Source organism: Zalophus californianus, chromosome X (assembly GCF_009762305.2).
Source record: "Zalophus californianus isolate mZalCal1 chromosome X, mZalCal1.pri.v2, whole genome shotgun sequence".
Classification (NCBI taxonomy): Eukaryota; Metazoa; Chordata; class Mammalia; order Carnivora; family Otariidae; genus Zalophus; species Zalophus californianus.
Window position 1 is genome coordinate 19,924,039 of NC_045612.1, and position 21,557 is coordinate 19,945,595.

At 46.3% G+C, this 21,557-nt stretch overlaps 1 protein-coding gene across 5 annotated transcripts; it reads left to right on the top strand.

Annotated features, from left to right (window-relative positions):
* Nucleotides 1–1,645: 1,645 nt before the first annotated feature.
* IGSF1 (immunoglobulin superfamily member 1) lies at nt 1,646–17,876 on the top strand. 5 transcript variants are annotated; one of them, XM_027607276.1, is made up of 21 exons: nt 1,646–1,687; nt 1,822–1,883; nt 4,161–4,297; nt 4,449–4,475; nt 4,886–5,167; nt 5,549–5,836; nt 7,719–8,003; nt 8,236–8,529; nt 8,960–9,238; nt 9,559–9,709; nt 11,606–11,676; nt 11,772–11,804; nt 12,187–12,477; nt 12,777–13,055; nt 13,674–13,961; nt 14,857–15,144; nt 15,634–15,921; nt 16,117–16,404; nt 16,518–16,796; nt 17,183–17,306; nt 17,463–17,876. In XM_027607276.1, the coding sequence occupies exons 3-21, from the start codon at nt 4,228–4,230 to the stop codon at nt 17,596–17,598; spliced, it is 4,041 nt and encodes a 1,346-aa protein (XP_027463077.1). In that variant the 5' UTR covers nt 1,646–1,687; nt 1,822–1,883; nt 4,161–4,227; the 3' UTR covers nt 17,599–17,876. The 5 variants fall into 5 exon arrangements, with proteins under 5 accessions (XP_027463077.1, XP_027463080.1, XP_027463083.1 ...); XM_027607279.1 differs by having other exon boundaries at nt 9,589–9,709; XM_027607277.1 differs by having other exon boundaries at nt 1,674–1,691.
* Nucleotides 17,877–21,557: the final 3,681 nt, after the last annotated feature.

Genomic DNA, 21,557 nt, shown 5'->3' on the forward strand with positions numbered 1-21,557 from the left:
ATCTTGACAGTAACTATCACTACCGTGTTCCAAACAATCATCATGTTGAGCCAATTTTACCTTTCAGATGTTTCGGGAACTTTTACTCTCCCCTCCTTCACTGGCTCCACTGTCCTAGTTTAGGCACACAGTCACAGCAAACTGCTTGCAGCCCTCCAGGTCTTGCTGCTCTTTCCTATTGCAATACTCTGACTCTCATGGCACCCCTTCCTCCAGCTATCTCTTTCGTGTTTTCCATCACTGTTTATCCTTAGACTACAAACTCCTTAATAGCAGAAACTAAAGAATAATAACAAGAAATCAAAGAGCAGAAACTGCCATTCTTTCTAAATCATCAGCATGTATGACAACGCCTGGCACAAAGAAAATACTCAACAAACATTCATGGAAATTAATGGAGGCTTGCTGTGGCCCAGGCACTCTGGAGTAGTTTACAGGGAGATTGTTATTCAATCTGACCCAAAACTCTGTATGATAGTAAGTACAATTATTATCCTCATTTTACAAATAAAAAACTGAGTCTTGGAAAGTTTAAATAACCTGCCCTCCCCAAAAGCCCCATATATCTGTATTCATATGGCTATGCTATTCCTTGGGGGATAATCTGCAGTTTATAATGGTGCGTAAGAACAAAGGATGCCAGGAAGCCACAATTTATATCACCTGATGCACAAAGAGATGATACTCACTTTGCCTGTTAAAAAGAGCCGTTGTTTTATTTTTATGTGGTTTGCTCTTAAATTGCAGTATTTTTTTAGATAATTTGTAATCTTTTATGATTAATATGGCTCTTTTTTACAACGATCAATTGATCTGCCAGTTTATTGGATGCTGCATTTTAATCCCATCATACGACATATGTCAGGAGCTTTGGTTAGTATCTTATCCATACATTTCTCACTTCAAAAAGTCTTTCGTGATCAACTACATTTGTGGAAGGTTGTCTACATCGTTGAAAGCATGTTCTTCTAGGGCATCTGGGGAACGCTTTACAGATTAATAACAGTAGTGGCGGCGGCAGCTCCCATTTATTGAGCACCTACCAGGTACCAGGCATACTGTGCTAGAAGTTTGACTTGCATGATTCCAACAAAGCCCCGTGCAACCTCTTCTGCTGTTGTCTTTTACAGATGGGGAAACTGGGACTCAGACAGTTTAACTCACTTCAGGTCACTCGGCTATTGAATAGTGGAACCTGGACTGACATCCAGATTGGTATGTCCCTAAAGCCTGGGCTTTTATCCCAAGCTGGACTCTGGAGGCTGTCCAAGTCACTTAACCCTCTCTGGGATTCAGTTTCCTCATCTGTAAAACTGAGGGAAGTAAAACATCTTGTAGGGTTGCTAGGAGGATTAGAACTAATAGCTGCCCAGGGCCCAGAGGCATTTAAACCATGATGGCGATGTTTATGCATAAGTGGGGCATTAAATGGGCAGAGGAAGATCTGAGATCCCTTTAAAGGCATTAGGGAGCTGGAGAGGAAGGATCTACAGCTTTGGCAGTCTGAAGAGCTGGCCCTCTCCCCTCCAGGATACAATGACCCAATGAAACTCAGAGCGACAGGAGAGGGGGCAGGGGCCTGAATTTGGCTCCAGCAACCTCTGCAGGGAGTCGGGAGAGGCGGGGAACTGGGAGGGGCGTAGAAATCCCGGTCGTCAGAGGACTGCAGGTGTCAGGCCGAGTTGGTGTAGGTGGGCTCCCAGAGCCTGGGGGAGGGAGGGGAGGAGGTTGGAGCGGACCGGCAAGCAGGCGGGGGAGAGAGGGAGGCGGGGCGCGGAGCCCGAGAGGCTGTCCTTAGACAGCTCTTCTCATGCCCGGCAGTTTGCTGCATCTGGAGGAGCTGACTGGAGAATCTCCAACAGCGGAGCGGGCCTTCAACTACCGTAAGTACCTGCAAATGAGCGCATAGCCCAGTGGCTGAAGATTAATACCGGCCAACAGATCCTAAACAAAACCCCGAAATAGTCTCCCTGCTGTAACTAATTGCCGCAAATCAAACTGCTCCCCAGTCTATCCCTCCCTTTCTCCGTCCCTCCACGGATCCCAGCATTGCCTCGCTGAGAATCTCTGGGCACTGTAAATATCTTCCCTTTTCCTTCTCAGTCTTCCCTCCAAACCCTCAGCGAAGCATGTACCCGCCACCCTGCCGAGCCCAACCTCTTTGATTCCTGGAGCCCTCAAAGCTATGCAGGGGGCGAGCCATTAGACATTTTGGGTATGTCACCCTCAAAAGCACTGCGGCGCTGCCTAAGGGTGGGGATAGTGCTTGGGTTGGAGTAGAAGGGGAGGGTAAAAGGACTAGACTGTGGAAGTTGGGGGTGGGGGTGGGGGTGTGAAAGGCCAAAAATGGGCGTGGCCAATTAACCTGAATCTTGCGGCTGTTTCCCACATTCCCTGGGCATAAGATTCATCTTTTGGGCTGGATGTAAATGGTACAGTTTCCTTAGTGATTGAGGAGGGGTTAGCCATGCTGAGAAGCCCCCCTTCCCTTATTTCACTCAAGTCCCCAGGAGGCAAAACCCTGGTTTAGGGGTCTAAGTGGCAAGCCTGGAATCTCAGCTGGCATTTCTGGGCAGAGTACCAGGTTGAACCTTTCCCTTGGCAGTAGAACCTGGCTTCCCCAATAAATCCTGGCCCAAAGCCTTGGGGGAACCAAGCAACAGGGTGGCACTCAAGCCTGGGCCTGGGCTTGGCCCTGAGAGGAGTGGGGGATAAGGGGCTGTGGGAGCTGAGATGAAAAAGCATCTTTAGGGTCCTACACCAGGTTAATACCCCCTTGGGGAAGAAGAAAAATAGCCATCTTGTAATGAAATGTTTACCATGTGTCCTGTACAGATATTATTTCTGATCCAACACAACATCAATGCTAGATAGGTATTACTCCCCAACTTTACAGATAAGAAAAGTTCAGAGAGGGTAATTTGAGCATCCTTCAGTGCAAAGTGAGAAATGCAAAAGGAAACTCTCCTTGAATCTCTGATGGTCCACCCGTTCCCCACAGCCCAGATGTTTGAAAATGAATCTTGTTTTCCTGCTCCGCCATCCCACCCAGTGTTAGCATTGGAGCAAATTCGAGGCTGCAGTGTTGAGATCCCTTCTGGGAAATGAAATCAGCCCCTTTTTGTTCTGGGAGCTGCATTTACCCCCACTCTACTGAGATAGGATGAAACAGCCAGGACCTCAGACTCTGAATAGAGAGTTGGCGGAGGAGAGTTAGCTTGAGTTTGTGTGGTGGGGATACACCTTCCCTTGGCAAAAGGATACTTTGGGTGTGGTGGTGGAGAAGAGGCAGGAAAGCAGAAAGGGTCTATCTTGTATACATGTGGTCAATAGTGATTTTTTGGAAAATGAAAAGGCCTCCCTGAATTCAAATATCTTTACCATATTTCCTTAGGAGCAATGAGAAAAAATGCTTATAAATTACGGGCAGCCAATACATCATTTACACCTTATATTAATTAGCTCAAGTAGCCTGATTCTCCAACACCTACTTGAGATAGGGTTTTGAGCTTTGGGGGGTAAGAGATAAGAATAAGAGTAATATTGCATCTGAGGCAATCTATAGAAGGGGAAGGAGGTGTGAGGAAAGGTAAGAAAGGGGGAGTTTAATACTGGTTTTAAAGAATAAGCATTGGCGTTATTATATAAATATCTGATATTTAATCTTTTGACTTTGGGCAAATTAAATATATCCCCACTAAGCCTCAGTTTCCTTGTTAGCAAAATGGGGATGGCAGGAAAGCCTCCTTTGCTGGGTTGTTGGAGGACTCAGACTATATATATATATATATATATATATATAGAGAGAGAGAGAGAGAGAGAGAGAGAGAGAGAGAGAGAGAGAGAGATCTGAAAGGATGACTCTCTACACCTCCCATCTCTCTCCTCCCAAGGGCTCCCCTCTGGCCTGGATTAGGTTGCCCTCTAAGCCTCTGAGATTCCAGGGATGTACAGACATTTCAACAAATCTGACATCTCAGATGCCAGCAAAGACCTTGGGTGCAAGGAGAAGTGGGTGGAGAAAGGGGGCAGGTGACCTTGTAGTACCTTTCATGCCTCTGAAGGAGTGAAAGGTAGGGTTGTCAGGTGCAGTTTAGTGATCCAAACTAAACTTTGAGGAGCAGGCCAAGTCCCCTGAGTAAAAACACCTCTACTTTTAGATCTCACCACCTGCTGAGGGGCAAAGCCCTTCCAGACTTGAAGCACACATTGAGCACCAGAGGCCCCATGACCCTGGACAGGCCAGGGGAGCGGGCCACCATGCTGTGGACATTCACTGTCTTGCTCTTTTGCCTTCGTGAGTACAAGGAAGGGGTGAGGGGCAGGTGACCCTGTCACAGGTACTCCTATGGTTGGGCACCTTGGGGAGGGAGAAAGAAGAGAGTTGAGGATTGAGGGTTGGTAGGGTCAATGTGAGGGCCCTTCTTTACCATTATCTCTCTTTTCAGGGCTGAGTCTGGGTATGACATCAATAGGTAAGTGAGTCCTGACACCTCAGGTACCTTCCTTCCTGGAGGTTCCAAGACATAAGCTGCCTCCATGGCACTGGATATAACTACCTTGAGACCACAAAGGTTCCCAGATTGAGCTGGTTGGGGACCAGAACACCTCACTTCATGACTTGGTTTCCCACAGAATAATAAAAAGCTTTACTTCAGGTGGAATGGAAGCCAGACTTGCACTGTATTCCCCAACTCACTTGAATCCCTCGAACAAATATCCTAGGGGCCCTATCCCATCCCCCACATGAGCAGACACTCTTGTCCCCAAGGGAAGACAAAAAGAAGAATTTGGGTCAGGGCTAATTTTAAGGGATATTGTGGGGCACGTTATGGGAGGGAGAGGGTTGAACTGCTCATATCTTTGTGATCTTTGGGAATAACAGTGGTGCAATCTCAACCGGAGCTGTGGATAGAGACCAACTACCCCCAGACCCCTTGGGAGAACATCACACTTTGGTGCAAAAGCCCCTCTCGGATTTCAAGCAAGTTTCTGCTGCTGAAGGATAAGACACAGATGACTTGGATCCGCCCTTCCTCCAAGACCTTCCAAGTTTCATTCCCTATAGGTGCCCTTACTAAGTCCAGTGCAGGTCTTTACAGGTGCTGCTACTGGAAGGAGACAGGATGGTCAGAGCCTAGTAAAGTTTTAGAGTTGGAGGCACCAGGTAAGAAGACAGCAATAGATAATCAAGAATAAACTCCAGCTCCTGGAATTCAAACTTGCCTTCCCAGAGCAAGATTTGTTTTGTTTTGTTTTCTTTAATTAGTTAATTCATTTACCTCAAATGCATGAATGCATACATGCAGGCATTCCACAGTTAGTAAGTGCTTACTCTCTATAGGCAATGCAGATGAGGATGCAGTCTCTGGAACAGATCTAGAGAGCAAGCTCTCAACATAGGGGAGACCCCAGATAGGGGGAAGGAAGGGTGGTAAATAAGGATCACGAATGAGGGAAGGCTCATTTAAGTAGCCCTCTCCTCTCCTGCTCACTGAGCAGCACTATCCTTGCTCTACCTGAATTCCAGCTCATTCTCTCCTTCCAGGCCAGCTGCCCAAGCCCATCTTCTGGATCCAGACTGAGACCTCCCTTCTTCCTGGATGTAATGTTAACATTCTCTGCCATGGCTGGCTGCAGGATTTGGTATTCATGCTGTTCAAAGAGGGATATGCAGAGCCCGTGGATTACCAAATCCCAACTGGGACAGTGGCCATATTCTCCATTGCCAACATGACACCTGAGAGCGAAGGGGTTTACATCTGCCGCACTCATATCCAGATGCTCCCCACTCTGTGGTCAGAGCCCAGCAACCCCCTGAAGCTGATTGTGGCAGGTGGGTGTGGCTATGGCTGCTGGGGTCTGATGATCGTTGTCCCTGGGATCATGGCTGGATGAACCAGGGTTTCTGATTTTCCTTTCCTTAGCCAGGTCCTAGGTCCTGCAAGGCCTATGAGCTAGTGTCATTTGACATTTTCCTGAGATGCAAATTAGAATCACATATGCTACCAGGAAGATATGTGGGAGCCAATCACTTGGCTAATGAGTGAGCCCAACCAAATGTCTGGCAGCTTCAGCTCATCACAGTTTTGTTGTTCTCTACTTGTTGAATATCATGCTTTCATTCATTCATTTGACTAATATTTATTGAGCACTTACTATGTGCCAGGCACTGCCACTGCAGTCTTATAAACTGGTTTTTACATTTTAAATGCATTTTATTGTATTTGTGATGATTATTTTTACGCGCAAGAAATAGAATTGTGCTAGCATCGATAAAAATAAACAAAAATTACAAAAAGTGATAGCTCGTATTTTAGAAATGGCTTCGTATAAATTACTTTAGTCCTATATATATAGATCTAGTAAGGCAGTATCAAGATCTAGACACAACAGAAGTCTCCCCAAAATGTTCAAATGCCAGACACACACCCCAGCCCCAGTTCACCCACCCCATGGCCTGGATAATTTTACACAGAATTGGCCACATTTGCTTTAGTTCCTCCATCAGTCTAAATAGGTGCCACAGAAGGTACCCTGGACTTAGAAGCAGTAATCTTGGTTTCTAATTCCACCTCTGACACTTCCTCCCTGTGTGATCTTAAGCAAGTCACTTCACCTCTCTGTGCTTCTATTTCCCCCACTCTAAAATGGGATAACAGTATCTATACAACGTACTGTATGATGCCTCTCTGTGCCTCAGTTTCCTGATTTGCAAAATTGGTATAATAATAATGCCTACCTCACAGGGTTGTTGTGAGGATTTGCCTAAATATAATATATGTACAGTGCCTGGCATATACGTTCTCAATAAATGGTAGATATTAATTTTATTAGTATAGCTTTTTATTGAGGATTGAATAACAAAAACTGTTTGTTTGAACTGTGTGTATGGATGTTTGTTGTATGAATGTCCTTCCAGAGTAGATTCCACTAACATACACTTTCAGAGTTACCTATTCACTGGTATCCCTCACTAGACCATGAACTTTTTGCTGACAGGTACTGTATCTTCTTTACTTGTACATCCTTAGACCTACATGATGCCTGACACATCCTAAATGCTCAATGAGCATATGACAGAGCTTATCTTTCCAGTAACAGATGGGTGGGTTTACCTGGGATTGCAGTGGGTAAGAAGGAATGGTATCGGAGTAAGTTTTGCCCTCTATTTTGTAGTATGATCCCCTTGGGGGAACAATACATGGAAAAGAAGGTGTGGCCCCATTAACAGAGATTTCTTTGGGTCAAAGACTTATTGGCCAATCCCTCCTTGTCTTCTTCCTATCTCATGTTGGAAGTAGGGTCTTATGTGGGCTTAATGTGTTCAAAGGGCATTTTTCTTTCTGCAGTAGTATTCATGCTCTACAAAGATGAAATCAAAGTCATTTTCAGAAGCTTGGTTTCTTGGGTGGTTGGAAGAAGTACATTTGGCATTTCAGGAACCTAAAGATACAGACAATTACAGATGTGGATATTCCACTGAGACACAGCCCTATACATAGTTAGAGCTCAGTGGAGCTGATAAAGTCTGGTGAGAGGGGAGGACATGGCCTTGATTATCTCCTAGAAGAGGCCAAGATTCAAGGAAGGGAGAGGGAGTAAAGGCTAAACTTCAGCTACCACTCCCTGTCTTTAGAAAAAACTAGGAAAATAAAACTAAAAGATAATAGGGAAGAATCATCCTATCTCTAATTCAGGGTCTCTTCCCTTTCTAGGACTCTATCCCAAACCAACTCTGACAGCGTATCCTGGGCCCATTATGGCACCCGGGGAAAGCATGAACCTCAGGTGTCAGGGGCCAATCTATGGAATGACCTTTGCTCTAATAAGGCTTGAAGACTTGGAGAAATCCTTTTACCGCAAGAGGCCAATAAAAAATGAGGCATATTTCTTCTTCCGGGCTTTGAAAATCCAGGATGCTGGACATTACCTCTGTTTTTACTATGATGGGTCATACAGGGGTTCACTCCTTAGTGATATCCTGAAAATCTGGGTGACTGGTAAGAGAGGGGAATGCCAGGGGACCTATGTTAGGGGCTAAGGATATACAACTCCCTCTGGGCTGCCTGGAGAGCCTGATCATGCAGCCAGGGCTAACACTGGGGAAGGGAGCAGAATTTGTACAACTGGGCTTAGGATGGGATTTTCCAAGGGTGGACTGAAGGAAGAGAACCCTTAGTGGTGAGAGGGGAGTCAGACCACTAGCCCTTTATATTTTGGGTCTCATCCTAGACACTTTTCCCAAGACCTGGCTACTTGCTCAGCCCAGTCCTGTGGTCCAGATGGGTCAGAACGTGAGCCTGTGGTGTCGAGGGCCAGTGAATGGAGTGGGGCTTGCACTCTATAAGAAAGGAGAAGACAGACTGCTTCAGCTCTTAGATACCACCAGCACTGATGACAATGAGTCATTCTTCCTCAACAATGTGACCTATAGTGATGCTGGCATCTATAGCTGTCACTATCTCCTCTCCTGGAAGACTTCCATCAGGATGACATCACACAACACCGTGGAGCTCGTGGTTGTAGGCAAGTGCTAACAAATGTCATTTGTTTTTATCATCATTACAGTATTCTAAGAAGGAGCTAGCAGTCCTGTACCCTCTTGGAGTTATTTTCTCCAAAATCTTTATATACTTTTTCTCCCAAGATTGTTACACAAGCCCTGTCTCTTGGCATGGCCTATCCCCATTGTGACCCCGGGAAATGTTATTTTCCTTCTGGCCAGGGGAAACTTACAGGTATGAGGTCTTTGTGATATAAGGTAGAAACACAAGAATCTTTAGAGTACTGAGGAGTAGACCAAGAGGTTCTAAAGAACAGTCAAATTTTGAGACCACTGATCTAGTGGAAGTGGAAAGACAGGAAAGATCACATAAGAAGCCGAGAAACTTGTTGGGGGAAGGGGTACTGAGTTCAAGGTCACTTATTCTAACTCTGGTTTCTGGATTGGTTGCAGATAAGCCCCCCAAACCCTCCCTGTCGGCCTGGCCCAGCAACATGTTCAAGCTAGGAAAGGCCATTACCCTTCAGTGCCGAGTACCTCATCCAGTACTTGAATTTTCTCTGGAATGGGAAGAAAGAGCAACATTCCAAAAATTCTCAGTGGATGGAGACTTCATCATCAGTAATGCTGAAGGAAAAGGCACAGGGACCTACAGTTGCAGCTATCGCATAGAGGCACACCCCAACATCTGGTCAGATCGCAGTGAGCCTCTGAAGCTGATGGGGCCAGCAGGTGAGAGGACAACTTTTCCTAGGGTTGCCCCTCCATGGCTTTGGTTATGATACCTGTGTGATCCCGAAGCAGTGCCCAGAAAGCAATGGAAAGGGGAGTCAAGGGCATGTAAATCAAGGCCCTTGGGTTTGGGCATACTTCCCCTGGGGTGGTCTCAGAATCACTCAAAGGCAATGAGCAGGATACTTTCAAAGTTCCCATTCTTCATGAAAAATAAGGTCACTTCTGTCTCACCTTCCCTTCACCTTCAGTAACTAACTCCTCCTCCCTCCTCCCCACCCCAATCCCATATGTGTACACCTCCCCCTTTCCCTGTCAAGGCTCCTGCTTCTGGTCTTCTCTGGCCACAGGCTTTCTCACCTGGAATTACATTCTGAATGAAGCTATCAGGTTGTCCCTAATCATGCAGCTTGTTGCCTTGCTGTTGGTAGTGCTGTGGATAAGGTGGAAGTGTCGGAGGCTCAGAATCAGGTAACTGTCTTGTCCTAGCCCCCTGTCCTTCAGTCTAGCTGAGTCCAGGCTCCCCAGAGACTCAGAAATGGGTCATACCCCAGTTGAGATAAGCCACAGGGTCACACCCTTTGTATCCCCCACCTTCTGGGTTTAAGAAACAAGACTTTCTCATTCCAGCCGTTTCTCTTTCACCTCACAGAGAAGTCAGGACCCAAGCCAGAGGGTAGAGAAACATTCTCAGAGGGAGAAGCAATCAGAACCTCATTCACTGATTCCCTGTCTCCCCGCCCCTACCCAGGAGAATGCCCAAATCTCCCTCCCAAACCACTCGGCCACTCAGAGATGACTGATGTCTCCCAAATGAACTTAGTCTGAACTTTTTCTCTTGTAAGAAGCCAAGCTGTCCTATCTCCCTGGGTGTAATCCAACTCCCATCCCAACTTTTCACCCTAACCCCTAGCTTTCAAGGGCTAGAGAGCCTCATGGTCCATCTTAGTCTCCATAGAAACCAGTCTCTCTGCCGCTCTGGCCTCCAACCATCTGTGCAGAGCACCCTGAGAATATAATCTTAACCTGGATGGGCATCTGATGAGGCAGTGGATTGGGCCAGGGAATCAAACTGCTTCCTCTGAACCACAAAATGGCAAACCAAACTTGCCATTTCCTTTGATCCTTTGGTGTCCCCTGGGCCATCCTCCTTTTTCCCTGATCCCCATGGCCTGTGCTCAGGCGATTTTGCCTGACAACAGGAAGGGTAATGACAGCTACTATGTTGGTGGGGGCCTCAGCCCCTGAAGGCCTTACCTACTATCCCCAAACTTCTGCTCTTGGCTGTAGACCCTCACCATGATCGTGGGCCTTTGTGTGTCTGGGAGTACTCAATACATGATGGATGATGACTATGATTGTATATGTCTGTGTTTTCCACCAGGATCTGAGGGACAGAGTGCTTGGGTAATTAGAAGGGAGCACCATAAATCTGCAAAACTCACCACCCTTTGAGTTTTCAAAAAGTCTCAGTGGGGGGCCAGCCCTAGTTGTCCTCAGAATCGATCCTGAGTCCTGCACCTTGGGGTAACCTCCAAGCCAGGGGCTAGAAAAAAAATGTAGTTTCAAGTGCCCCACCTCAGCTCAGGACCATTGCATCAAAGAATGAGCTCAGGAAGCAGATTTCAGAGAAAGCAGCTTGAAAAACATGTTTTCCTGACCAGGAAGGAGGGTCAGTGTTTTCTAAGTACAAATTGCCAAATGGATTATGGCTTAATATCATCTAATTCTACAAGACCCATAACCCAAAGCTGCTGCACATTGCTAGTCATAATCTGGGTGGGGGTAGAGAGATCCCACTCTCTGACAAGCTTAGCTCAGCACTGACAATCTTTGGGTAATTCACTGTGGCTGCCTAGGCAACCCTTCCATAACAAAGGCAGGTGAGGCAGGTCGGTCTGAGGACCAATACTGCCATAATAAAAACTGCTTCCAAACTTAAACTTGATGAGGGAGAAACACCCAAGATTTTTCCCTCCACCCCCACACCCGCCACCCAGAGCTGCCGATCACTCTGAGCTCCAGAGGTTCTGAGAGCTGGAATTACAAAAGCATTTTCACATCTGACAACTCAATTCCAGCAACAGCCTAATCAGGGGCCATAGGGAGCTGACATCTGATACAGGCTGAGGAGGGGGGAAGGGGGCGGGGGGGGCACGTGGGTCATGAAAGAGCAAGGGGTTTGTAGGTGGTGAGGCCCTCAAAAAGAAAAGTCATCGATGTCAGAAAAGATTATATCCCATTATCCTGCCCAAATCCAATCCCTATTGGGTGGTGAGTAAGCCAATGACATAAATTGCCGCCCCCTTCTCTCCGCCCTCCCCCTAACCCCAGCAGCTCCTCTCATCTCTTTTCTGGTCTCACTAGAGAAGCCTGGTTGCTGGGAACAGCTCAAGGGGTCACCATGCTCTTCATAGTCACGGCCCTTCTCTGCTGTGGTGAGTACAAGGGGGTGGGGAAGGGGTCTGGGCAGAAGGCCGGGTGAAGTCCCGTGGAGGAGGCGGCAGAGCTCTGGCAGCAATTTCTTTTGCAGGACTGTGCAATGGGGTATTGACAGAAGAGACTGGTGAGTTTTTCCTGCTCCAGACTGGGACATTCCTTCCTGGAGATCCGAAATAACTACAGAGTGTCAGTGTCAGTGGCCAGGGAGTGACTGGTTGGGAGGGAAGGACAGCCAGGAAGGGGCACTTGCTAAAGCTGCTGGCAAAATTCAGCCTCCAACTCTGCTTTTCTGCCTGCAAAATTTCCCCCCAAGCTTCTGCACTTTTCTGAGGTTCAGCTGAGACATAATCTTCCCCTTTCCCCAGCACCTGCAGAAGGAAGGAAAGAGTTTGGGTTTGTGTTGAAAGGGGAGTTGGGCACTGTGATCTGGGGAGGGGGTTGAAGGGCAAAGAAAGGGGGAGGGGAGGGAGGAGGGAAGATGGCTTCATTAACTCTGCTGTTTCTAGAAATAATCATGCCAACCCCTAAGCCTGAGCTGTGGGCAGAGACCAACTTCCCTCTTGCCCCGTGGAAGAACTTAACCCTCTGGTGCAGAAGCCCTTCTGGCTCAACTAAGGAGTTTGTATTGCTGAAGGATGGGACCGGGTGGATTGCAACTCGCCCGGCCTCAGAGCAGGTCCGGGCTGCCTTCCCCCTTGGAGCCCTGACCCAGAGCCACACCGGGAGTTACCACTGCCATTCCTGGGAGGAGATGGCTGTGTCGGAGCCCAGTGAGGCACTTGAGCTGGTGGGGACAGGTAAGAAAAGGTAGAGGTTCTTCCCGGGGTGACCCTCAGTGCCCTGTGACTCCAACACTGTTCCTAAGGGTGGGGGGAATGCACAGCGACCTGGAGCCCAAGGGGCTTGTGCTGCAAGTAGGAGAGGAGGGGCCCTGAAATGGGGGAGGGGGGTGGGGAAGAGAGTGAAAGGAGACTGATAGGAAGAGCCAAAGGCCAGTCCAGGATGAATTTCTTTTTTGCTGACAGAGTGACTCCAAGTGTCCCATCTGGGTGCCTCCAAACTTCAGCCTCCTTTTCCACCCCATTTTGTTTTCCAGACATCCTCCCCAAACCTGTCATGTCTGCTTCCCCCCCAGTCCGGGGCCAGAAACTGCAAATCCGATGCAAAGGATGGCTGGCGGGCATGGAGTTTGCTCTGTATAAGGAGGGAGTGCAGGAACCTGTCCAGCAACTTGGTGCCGTTGGGAGAGAAGCTTTCTTTACAATCCAAAGAATGGAAGATAAAGACGAAGGCAATTATAGCTGCCGTACTCACACTGAAAAGCGCCCCTTCAAGTGGTCTGAGCCCAGTGAACCTCTAGAGCTTGTCATAAAAGGTAGAGCTGAAAAGGGTGTGTAAGGGAGGAGGGGGAGGCAGAGCTCTGGGTCAGATACTCCTCTCCCCACAGCAAACTTTGCTGCTGGTCCTGGGAGCCTGTGTCCAATCTTAGAGCCAGGCAGGCGTGGCGCTGGGAGTGCCAGGGCCTCTGGCTGCACGATATTAATAGCCATAATTGTTATTAATAGCTGGGGTTTGTGGAGGGTGATTTAATTTTTCTAATTATTTTCATATCAATTATCTCATTTAGATATAGGCCAAATATTCCAGGGAGGCGGAGGAGGTACCATTTCCCCTTCTTGCCCAAATGGGCAAACTGAGCCTCAGGGGACCAGCAGAGCCCTAATGACAGTTCACTCTTTTAGCTAGCCTCCATTGCCTACCCTGATGACAGGCAGGATTCAGCTGGAGGAGGTGAGGGGTGGGGGGGGCGGACAGGAGTCCCTGGGAGAAGTCCATCTGCAAAGTGGATTTGCCTTGATTTTTAAAAGCACCTACTTCTGAATGTAATGCTGTAGAAAACAAAGCAGCTTCCAGAAACCAACATTTGCTATATTAGCTATCTTTTTTTTTCTTAATTCGGTTTTGTGTCATGTTTTTGTTTTCTGCCTTCTAGAAATGTACCCCAAGCCCTTCTTCAAGACATGGGCCAGCCCTGTGGTCACTCCTGGTGCCCGAGTGACTTTCAATTGCTCCACTCCCCAGCAGCACATGAGCTTTATTCTTTACAAAGATGGAAGTGAAATAGCATCCAGTGACAGGTCTTGGGCAAGTCCAGGGGCCAGTGCGGCTCACTTTCTGATCATTTCAGTGGGCATTGGTGACGGAGGGAATTACAGCTGCCGCTATTATGACTTTGCTATCTGGTCTGAGCCCAGCGACCCTGTGGAGCTCGTGGTGACAGGTCAGGAGTGGGGAAACACACATGGAGGCAGGATTGACCCTGGGACAATGGGTGGAAGGGCTGTCAGCGGGAGAGGAAAAGTGCTTCTTCTAAAAGTCACCAGGATAGAGCACAGGACTCTTGATCTCAGGGTCATGAGTTCAAGCCCCACATTGGATGTGGAGCCTACTCAAATAAATAAATAAATAAATAAATAAATAAATAAATAAATAAAATCAAGAAAGTGCTTAGGAAAGTGCCTGGCACATGGTAAATAGTCCATGAAAGGCAGCAGATTCTATTATTACTAATACAGGGAGAAGAGACAAAGGAGAGGGGAGAGGTAAGTAATTCACTTCTAGGGGAAGAAATGAGGCAGATGGGGGTGTCCAATCCCCAATGCTAAGCTCACATGCCCTATTTCTAAAATCTTTTTGTGGCTTGGCCTTGAGCTTTAGGCTCAATGTTCACTTTTTCTTTAGCTGAGCTGTCAGAGATTGGTGGGCTGGATGGCCCTCAGAGAAAGGGCAAAGACCTTGAAATGACAATTGCATATTATGCAGCCATTACAAATGATAGTTTTCAAAGGCTGATTAACGTCATAGGAAAATGTTTACTACATAAAGTTAAGTGAAAAATATTAAACTGCACAGCTGTGCATATAGTAGGATCCCAATTATGCAAATAGTTACAGCTACAATGACATGGACACATAGAGAAAAAAATGAAAAGGAGATATAGAGACATGTATAAAGAGTGGTTATCTTTGAATGGTAGAATTGTATTTTCTTAGGTTTGTTCTGTATTTTCTAATTTGCTAAATAAACACATACTCTTTCTTACAATAATGCTAAAAAAGCAATCTGCAGAAAGTGGGGGGCAGGCTTCTCTCATGTTGTGGTCTCTTGAATTTCAGAATTCTACCCCAAACCCACTCTTCTGGCACAGCCGGGTCCTGTGGTGCTTCCTGGGAAGAATGTGACCCTGCGCTGCCAAGGGGCTTTCCAGGGCATGAGGTTTGCCCTCTTGCAGGAGGGAACCCAGGTTCCCTTACAGTTCCAGAGCACCTCCGGGAACTCAGCTGATTTCCATCTCCACACTGTTGGAGCAGAGGACTCTGGGAACTACAGTTGTGTCTACTATGAGACAGCCATGTCAAATAGGGGATCACATCTCAGCAAGTCCATTATGATTTGGGTGACTGGTAAGAACAGACAAGATATATTTAAGAAATAAAACAGATGAACATATGGGAAGAAAAAAAAAAGAGAGGGAAGCAAACCATAAGAGACTCTTAAGGATAGAGAACAAACTGAGGGTTGATGGAGGGAGGTGGGTTGGGGATGAGCTAAATGGGTGATGGGAATTAAGGAGGGCACCTCTTGTAATGAGCACATATGTAAGTGATGAATCATAAATTCTACTCAAACCAATATTATACTATATGTTAACTAACTAGAATTTAAATAAAAATTTGAGAAAGAAAAAAATAAAGTAATTAATGATATGGAAAAAAAAGAACAGACAAGATATGAAACTGGGACAGAGACAACTGGAGTAGGGGTTAGGGAAGGTAGAAGGCTAGGGCCAGACCATGGAGAGGGGAACTATTGTATCCAGAAGGAGAAAGATGAAGGGTTAATGCAGCAAGTGATAAGTATCTATACTCACTATATCTTTGATCTCTTTCTAGACACATTTCCCAAGCCATGGTTGTTTGCTGAGCCCAGTTCTGTGGTTCCTATGGGGCAGAATGTTACTCTCTGGTGCCAGGGGCCAGTCCATGGAGTAGGGTACATTCTACACAAAGAAAGAGAAGCCCCTTCAGTGCAGCTCTGGGGATCCACCAGTAATGACGGGGCATTCCCCATCACCAACATATCTGGTGCTAACATAGGGCGTTACAGCTGCTGCTACCACCCCGACTGGACCAGCCCTATCAAGATACAGCCTAGCAACACTTTGGAACTCATAGTCACAGGTAATGGGAAGGTGCTCTGGAGCAGGCATGGGAGCGTAGAGAGGAGAGAATGGACTGTGAGAGGGTTCATGGAAATAGTTTTCAAAGAGCTCAAGGAGAGGCAAGCAATAGTCTTTCCTCTTTATTGAACAGACTCTAGAGGTAGCACACTGGAAAGTGGCCTCCTCTCTCTGACCAGGAGTTAATTCCTTCTAGGTTTGCTCCCTAAACCCAGCCTCTTAGCCCAGCCTGGACCCATTGTGGCCCCTGGAGAAAATATGACTTTTCGATGCCAAGGGGAACTGCCAGACTCAACCTTTGTCCTGTTGAAGGAGGGCACTCAAGAGCCTTTGGAGCAACAGAGCCCAAGCGGGTACAGGGCTGACTTCTGGATGCCAGCTGTGAGAGGTGACGATTCTGGGGTCTATAGCTGTGTTTATTATTTGGACTCTGCTCCCTTTGCGGCTTCCAATCGCAGTGACTTCCTGGAGATCTGGGTGACTGGTAAGGTCCTGGAGACCTCAGTAATAGTCTATATTTTGTAGTTTTGAAGTAATTAGCCCTAAGGGGATTCAGGACTGCTTCTAACTCTGGTTGGTTGTCCTGGTTGGTTGCAGATAAGCCCCCTAAGCCCTCTCTGTCAGCCTGGCCCAGCACCGTGTTCAAGCTAGGGAAGGACATCACCCTTCAGTGCCGAGGACCCCTGCCAGGTGTTGAATTTGTCCTAGAACATGACGGAGAAGAAGCACCTCAGCAGTTCTCAGAGGACGGGGACTTCGTCATCAACAACATAGAAGGAAAAGGCATTGGCAACTACAGCTGCAGCTACCGCCTCCAGGCCTATCCTGACATCTGGTCAGAGCCTAGCAATGCCCTGGAGCTGGTGGGGGCGGCAGGTGAGAGGATAATCCCTCTATGGTTCTGAAATGACCCACCTGGGATCCCAGAGACAGTCTGGATGGAGACCACCAAAGATGGAGGTGGGAGGATTTGGAGTCAGAGACCTCAAGTGTGGTCATCTTTCTCCTAGGGATGGTGAGGAGGTGGACCTCAGATCCACCCACAGATATGAGCAGGCCTCTACTTTCAAGGCCTCTTCCACCCCCAAAAGGAGGGCAGCTTCTCCTCAGCATAAGCACTGGCTCTGACCAACCCCTCTGCATTCTCAACATGGCTCCCAAGTGAACCCTGAAGGAGGCCAGATGAGGGGACAACAAGAGATCTGGGGAACGTACATGTGCTAACTTCCATAGCCTTGGTGTCTACTCTTTTGTCATCACAGGGCCTGCCGCTCAGGAGTGCACTGTGGGGAACATTGTCCGAAGTAGTCTGATTGTGGTGGTAGTTGTAGCTTTGGGGGTGGTGCTAGCCATAGAATGGAAGAAGTGGCCTCGACTCCGAACCAGGTAAATGCCTCATGTCAGCCTCCTTCTATAAACTCAAGGCTGGTGGAAAAAAAAAATTGTATGAATGCTCCTCGAATATCTGAGCCCCATAACACAACCTGTTTTCAGATTGATAGTTTTGGATCCTCCCTTAGTCATGTCTTTTTCTCCACACAGGGACTCAGAGACAGATGGAAGAGACCAGACCGTAGCCCTTGAAGAGTGTAATCAAGAAGGAGAACCAGGCGCCAACACCAGCTCTCCCTCATCAGTCTCTCAGGGAACCTCAGTGGAACTGCCAGTCCCGATATAATAGTCTCCTCCTTTACAAGAGCTTTCCTCTCCTCTCTTTTATCCTCAGAGACCTGCAAATCCTATTGGTTATACTGGGAGTCAACCCCATCTACTGCTCCTTGGCCACTAATCATCTGAGCTGGATTAAGGGGATTCTGGGAGTTGAGAGCTCTACCAGGGTGAGATGTTTCCTGAAGAGAGATTCCCCACCCCTGTAACTCCTCACTGTACTGATTTACTGGTGCATGAAATTCTGTTAAAAAATGTATTCTGAATAAAAAGAGTATTCACTATTTAACTGCAAAAACTATGGCAGTGGTTTTTCCACGGGTCTGTTGTCCACTTATAGCTTAGAAATTGTGTATTGGAGCCGACCTCTACAGCAGAATAAGAGAGTATGGGGCTGCTAGCACAAAGGAAAGAGCTTAAGGATGGGGTGGGGGAGGAGGGAAGGCTCCAAAAGACTACTTCCCAATTTGGTTTGAGACATGGTTCAGTGAGTAGAATGTCCTTTTGTCCTTCAATCTCACTACTGAATGAATGGATGGGTGGATGGATGGATGGATGGCAGTGTTCCCTCCGAGTTCAGCACAAGGAGGGCAAACATTGAAAGCATATCATTGAACACTACACCAAAAACTAATGATGTATATATGTTGGCTAATTGAACTTAAATAAAATAAAGTAAATAAAATAAAACAAAGTATATCCCTTTCACCATGTTACTTCTAAGTCCATAGTATGTCTGCTTTCAAACATTAGGATTAGTCCTCTGCAGAACTTTGAAATTAATTAAGTGTGCTTTGTGGTCCTTACCTAACAATCATGGAGTGTACATTAATTCACTCAAGTGTAAATGATTGGTAAAAGCCGAATACTTTGCCATTCACTGAAAAGAGTTTTGTTTTCCCAAAAGGAATGGGCCTCTGGTAGTGGGATCTCAGGGAGTGGGTAAGCAAGTGAGGTGGTTGAGGTGGTTGTTTTGGAGTGGGAAGGGTGGGGGGGGGGCATGCTCCCAAGACTCCAGATGGAGACCAGCTTGCATTCTGAGCCCCTGATCTTCCTCCCTGGATCAACATGCCATTTGCTTCATGGGTGGGAATTCAGTATATATACATCAGGGGGATTGGATTAGGGAAGGGGACTTACCTAGTTCCTCGAACCTGTCCAAGATCTCAGAAGAATTGACCTACAGGTCCTAGAGGAGGTCATGATTCCTCAGACCTGAACCCAAAAGTTCCTTACCTCCCAACACTGTTTAATTCTAAGATAACACTGTTCAGTAGAGCAATGCACAAGGGTGCTGCACACAGTGAGTTGTTTATTCCAGATTACAATAAAATTTTATTGTAAAATAAAATAAAATTTTACATTAAGGAGCTTATTTACCCAGCAACTTAATGGAAAAAAATGCATCCCATTTCCCTTAATCCTTACAGAATGAAACATGGAATACTATAGATTAATTTGCATTAAGCTCTTTGGAATGTAGAAGTACAAAGTTTCACTCTGATTTCCATTTGATGAGATTCTGTTAGTCGTTTATATTAATTTCTTATGGTGTTTCTAAAAATTACATTTCAAAAGTGCTTTTACACTTGAATTTAGCAAAACCTAATTGTTGCTTTCTGCTGAGCACTACTCTCTGCCTTCAAACTCTTAATCCCTAACCCTCAATCAAGCTGTACATTTTGAACACTAAAGGGAGGCTTGTTCTTGGTCCTTGGTTTTAGGATAGAAGTCCTTTGCTCAGGTCTGATTTTGTTTTCCAATCATCAGGTGTTCCAAAGTGTATTATTAAGGCTAGGGGCAGGGCTGTGCAAGTTAGCAAGCGATTACTTTAGCTGTTAACCAAGGGAAAGAGAAATGGGAAGAAAAGAGCAGAGGGCCAAGTCTGAAATCTAGAGAAGCCTCTGAGTTAGAAAAGCAGGAAGAAGATGAGGCAAAAATGACAGAAAAAAAGACTCCTATGAAATCCAGACATTGAACCTGGGGTCTCCTATGTGAAAAAGATTTAAATACAGGCGCTCATGGAATCAGATAAAATTTTGATAAACCTTTCAATGAGAAACAAATAGTGAGAAATATTGTGACACTGGACTGTTAGTTGGTTTTCTAAAAACACTCGCATATACCATTCTTTCACTTAGAGAACAAAGTTCTACATGTTTTAGAAGGGAAAAAATAGTTGTCAATTAACTGTGAAATACTTAAAGACAAAGAGTGGCTTTGGGATTTAACTTTCCTACTCGCTGTCAGAGCTATCTCAATGAATTAAATATCTATTTATAATGCAGAAGTCGTCACAAACTATCTCAATGAATTAAACATCTATTTATAATGCAACCTTAGCTTGTTGCTGACAATGCTCCACATGGCACTTTTTTCAACCTGGTTGCCATGGGAATCAGTCCCTTTACCCCTGGCTGGCCTCTAATCATCAGCCTAGCATCAGGTAATTTCTGGGAAATGGAATCTCAATTAGGGTGGAATGGACCTTTAGGAGCAGAATTTGTCTCTGGGACTCCAGGAACACAGGCCAAAGATCCTGTCCCCATGTTTAAAAAACAAATGTAAATTACCCCTAATCCTTGAGCTCACACACCTTTGGTCCCAGCATCTCACAGCTACAAAAATTGTCAAGGTGGTGTGGTCCAATCCCCAACCCAGTACACAATCCCCACAGCAGAGCTTACAGCCTCTTTCTGTACACCTCCAGGGATGGGGAACTCACTACTTCATGACAAAACCAGAGAATTTCAAATTGATTTATCCCATGTCTGCCTGTGTACATTCCCTTTGTATTCACTAGCTCTAGTTCTGCCTCAAGTCGCAACCCAGACGGAATCTACTTCTTACACATAATAGTCTTACAACTCCCAGAAAATATAAGTTGGCCTCCCTGCGTTCAGAATATCTCACTAGTGCTGTTTCCAGGGTTCGGCCAACATTCATTTGTAAATGTATCTCTCTGTAGTTAACTCAGTTACCCAGGCTTCGGAGGGGGTAGAGTTCATGCCCACCCAACTCCTGCCAGGTTCAACCACAGCAACTCTTTTACATATTCTATCTATTACTGTATAGAATAATATGCTATAGAATATTAAACAACGATTAAATGATGTGATGAAAAATAAAACAGAGAAAGGAAATACATAAGTGTGTGTACGGTGGGGAAATTGTTGCAATTTAAAAAGGGTAGCTGAGGGGCACCTGGGTGGCTCAGTCGGTTGAGCGTCCGCCTTCAGCTCAGGTCATGATCCCAAGGTCCTGGGATTGAGTCCCACATCGGGCTCCTTGCTCAACAGGGAAACTGTTTCTCCCTCTGCCTGACGCTCCCCCTGCTTGTGCTCTCTCTTCCCTCTCTCTCTGACAAATAAATAAAAATTTAAAATAAATAAATAAATAAAATAAAAAGGGTGGCTGAGAAAACCTCACCAAGATGATAACATTTGACTTATGGTTTGAGGGGCATGCGGAGCAAGGCACGCAGATATCTAGGTAAAGCAGGTTCTTGTCAGGGAGAGCAGCAAATGCAACAGCCCTGAGACAGGAAAATGCCTGGCTAGTTGGAGGAACTGTGACTAGACTCTAGTGGCTGAAGCTGAGTAAGTAAGGGGAAGAGCAGGAGATGAGGTCAGAGAGGTGGTGGGAGCCAGGCCAAGCAAGACTTTTGCAGGTCTTTGTAAGGACTTTGACTTACACCATGAATAAAATAGGAAGTCACTGGATTGACATGATTAGACTCACGTTTCCAAAGGACTGTTTAGTCTTCTGCATGGAGAGTAGACTGAGAGGCGAGGGTGGAAGCAGAGAGATCTGCTAGGAGGCTATTGCAATAATCGGGCAAGGGGGTGGGGAGTTAGGTCAGCACAGTAGCAGAGAGGTGATGAGAAATGGTTGGATTATTGATATAATCTGAGAAAAGAGCCAACAGAATTTGCTGACAGATTGGATGTGGGTGTGTTCTGTAAACAT

Bases quoted from the DNA above. Each gene is read 5' to 3' on its own strand.
- IGSF1 (XM_027607276.1), top strand. From the start codon at position 4,228: ATGACCCTGGACAGGCCAGGGGAGCGGGCCACCATGCTGTGGACATTC. The intron at 9,710-11,605 runs GTAACTGTCTTG...TGGTCTCACTAG, and splicing joins TGTCGGAGGCTCAGAATCAG to AGAAGCCTGGTTGCTGGGAA. The intron at 15,922-16,116 runs GTAATGGGAAGG...AATTCCTTCTAG, and splicing joins TTTGGAACTCATAGTCACAG to GTTTGCTCCCTAAACCCAGC.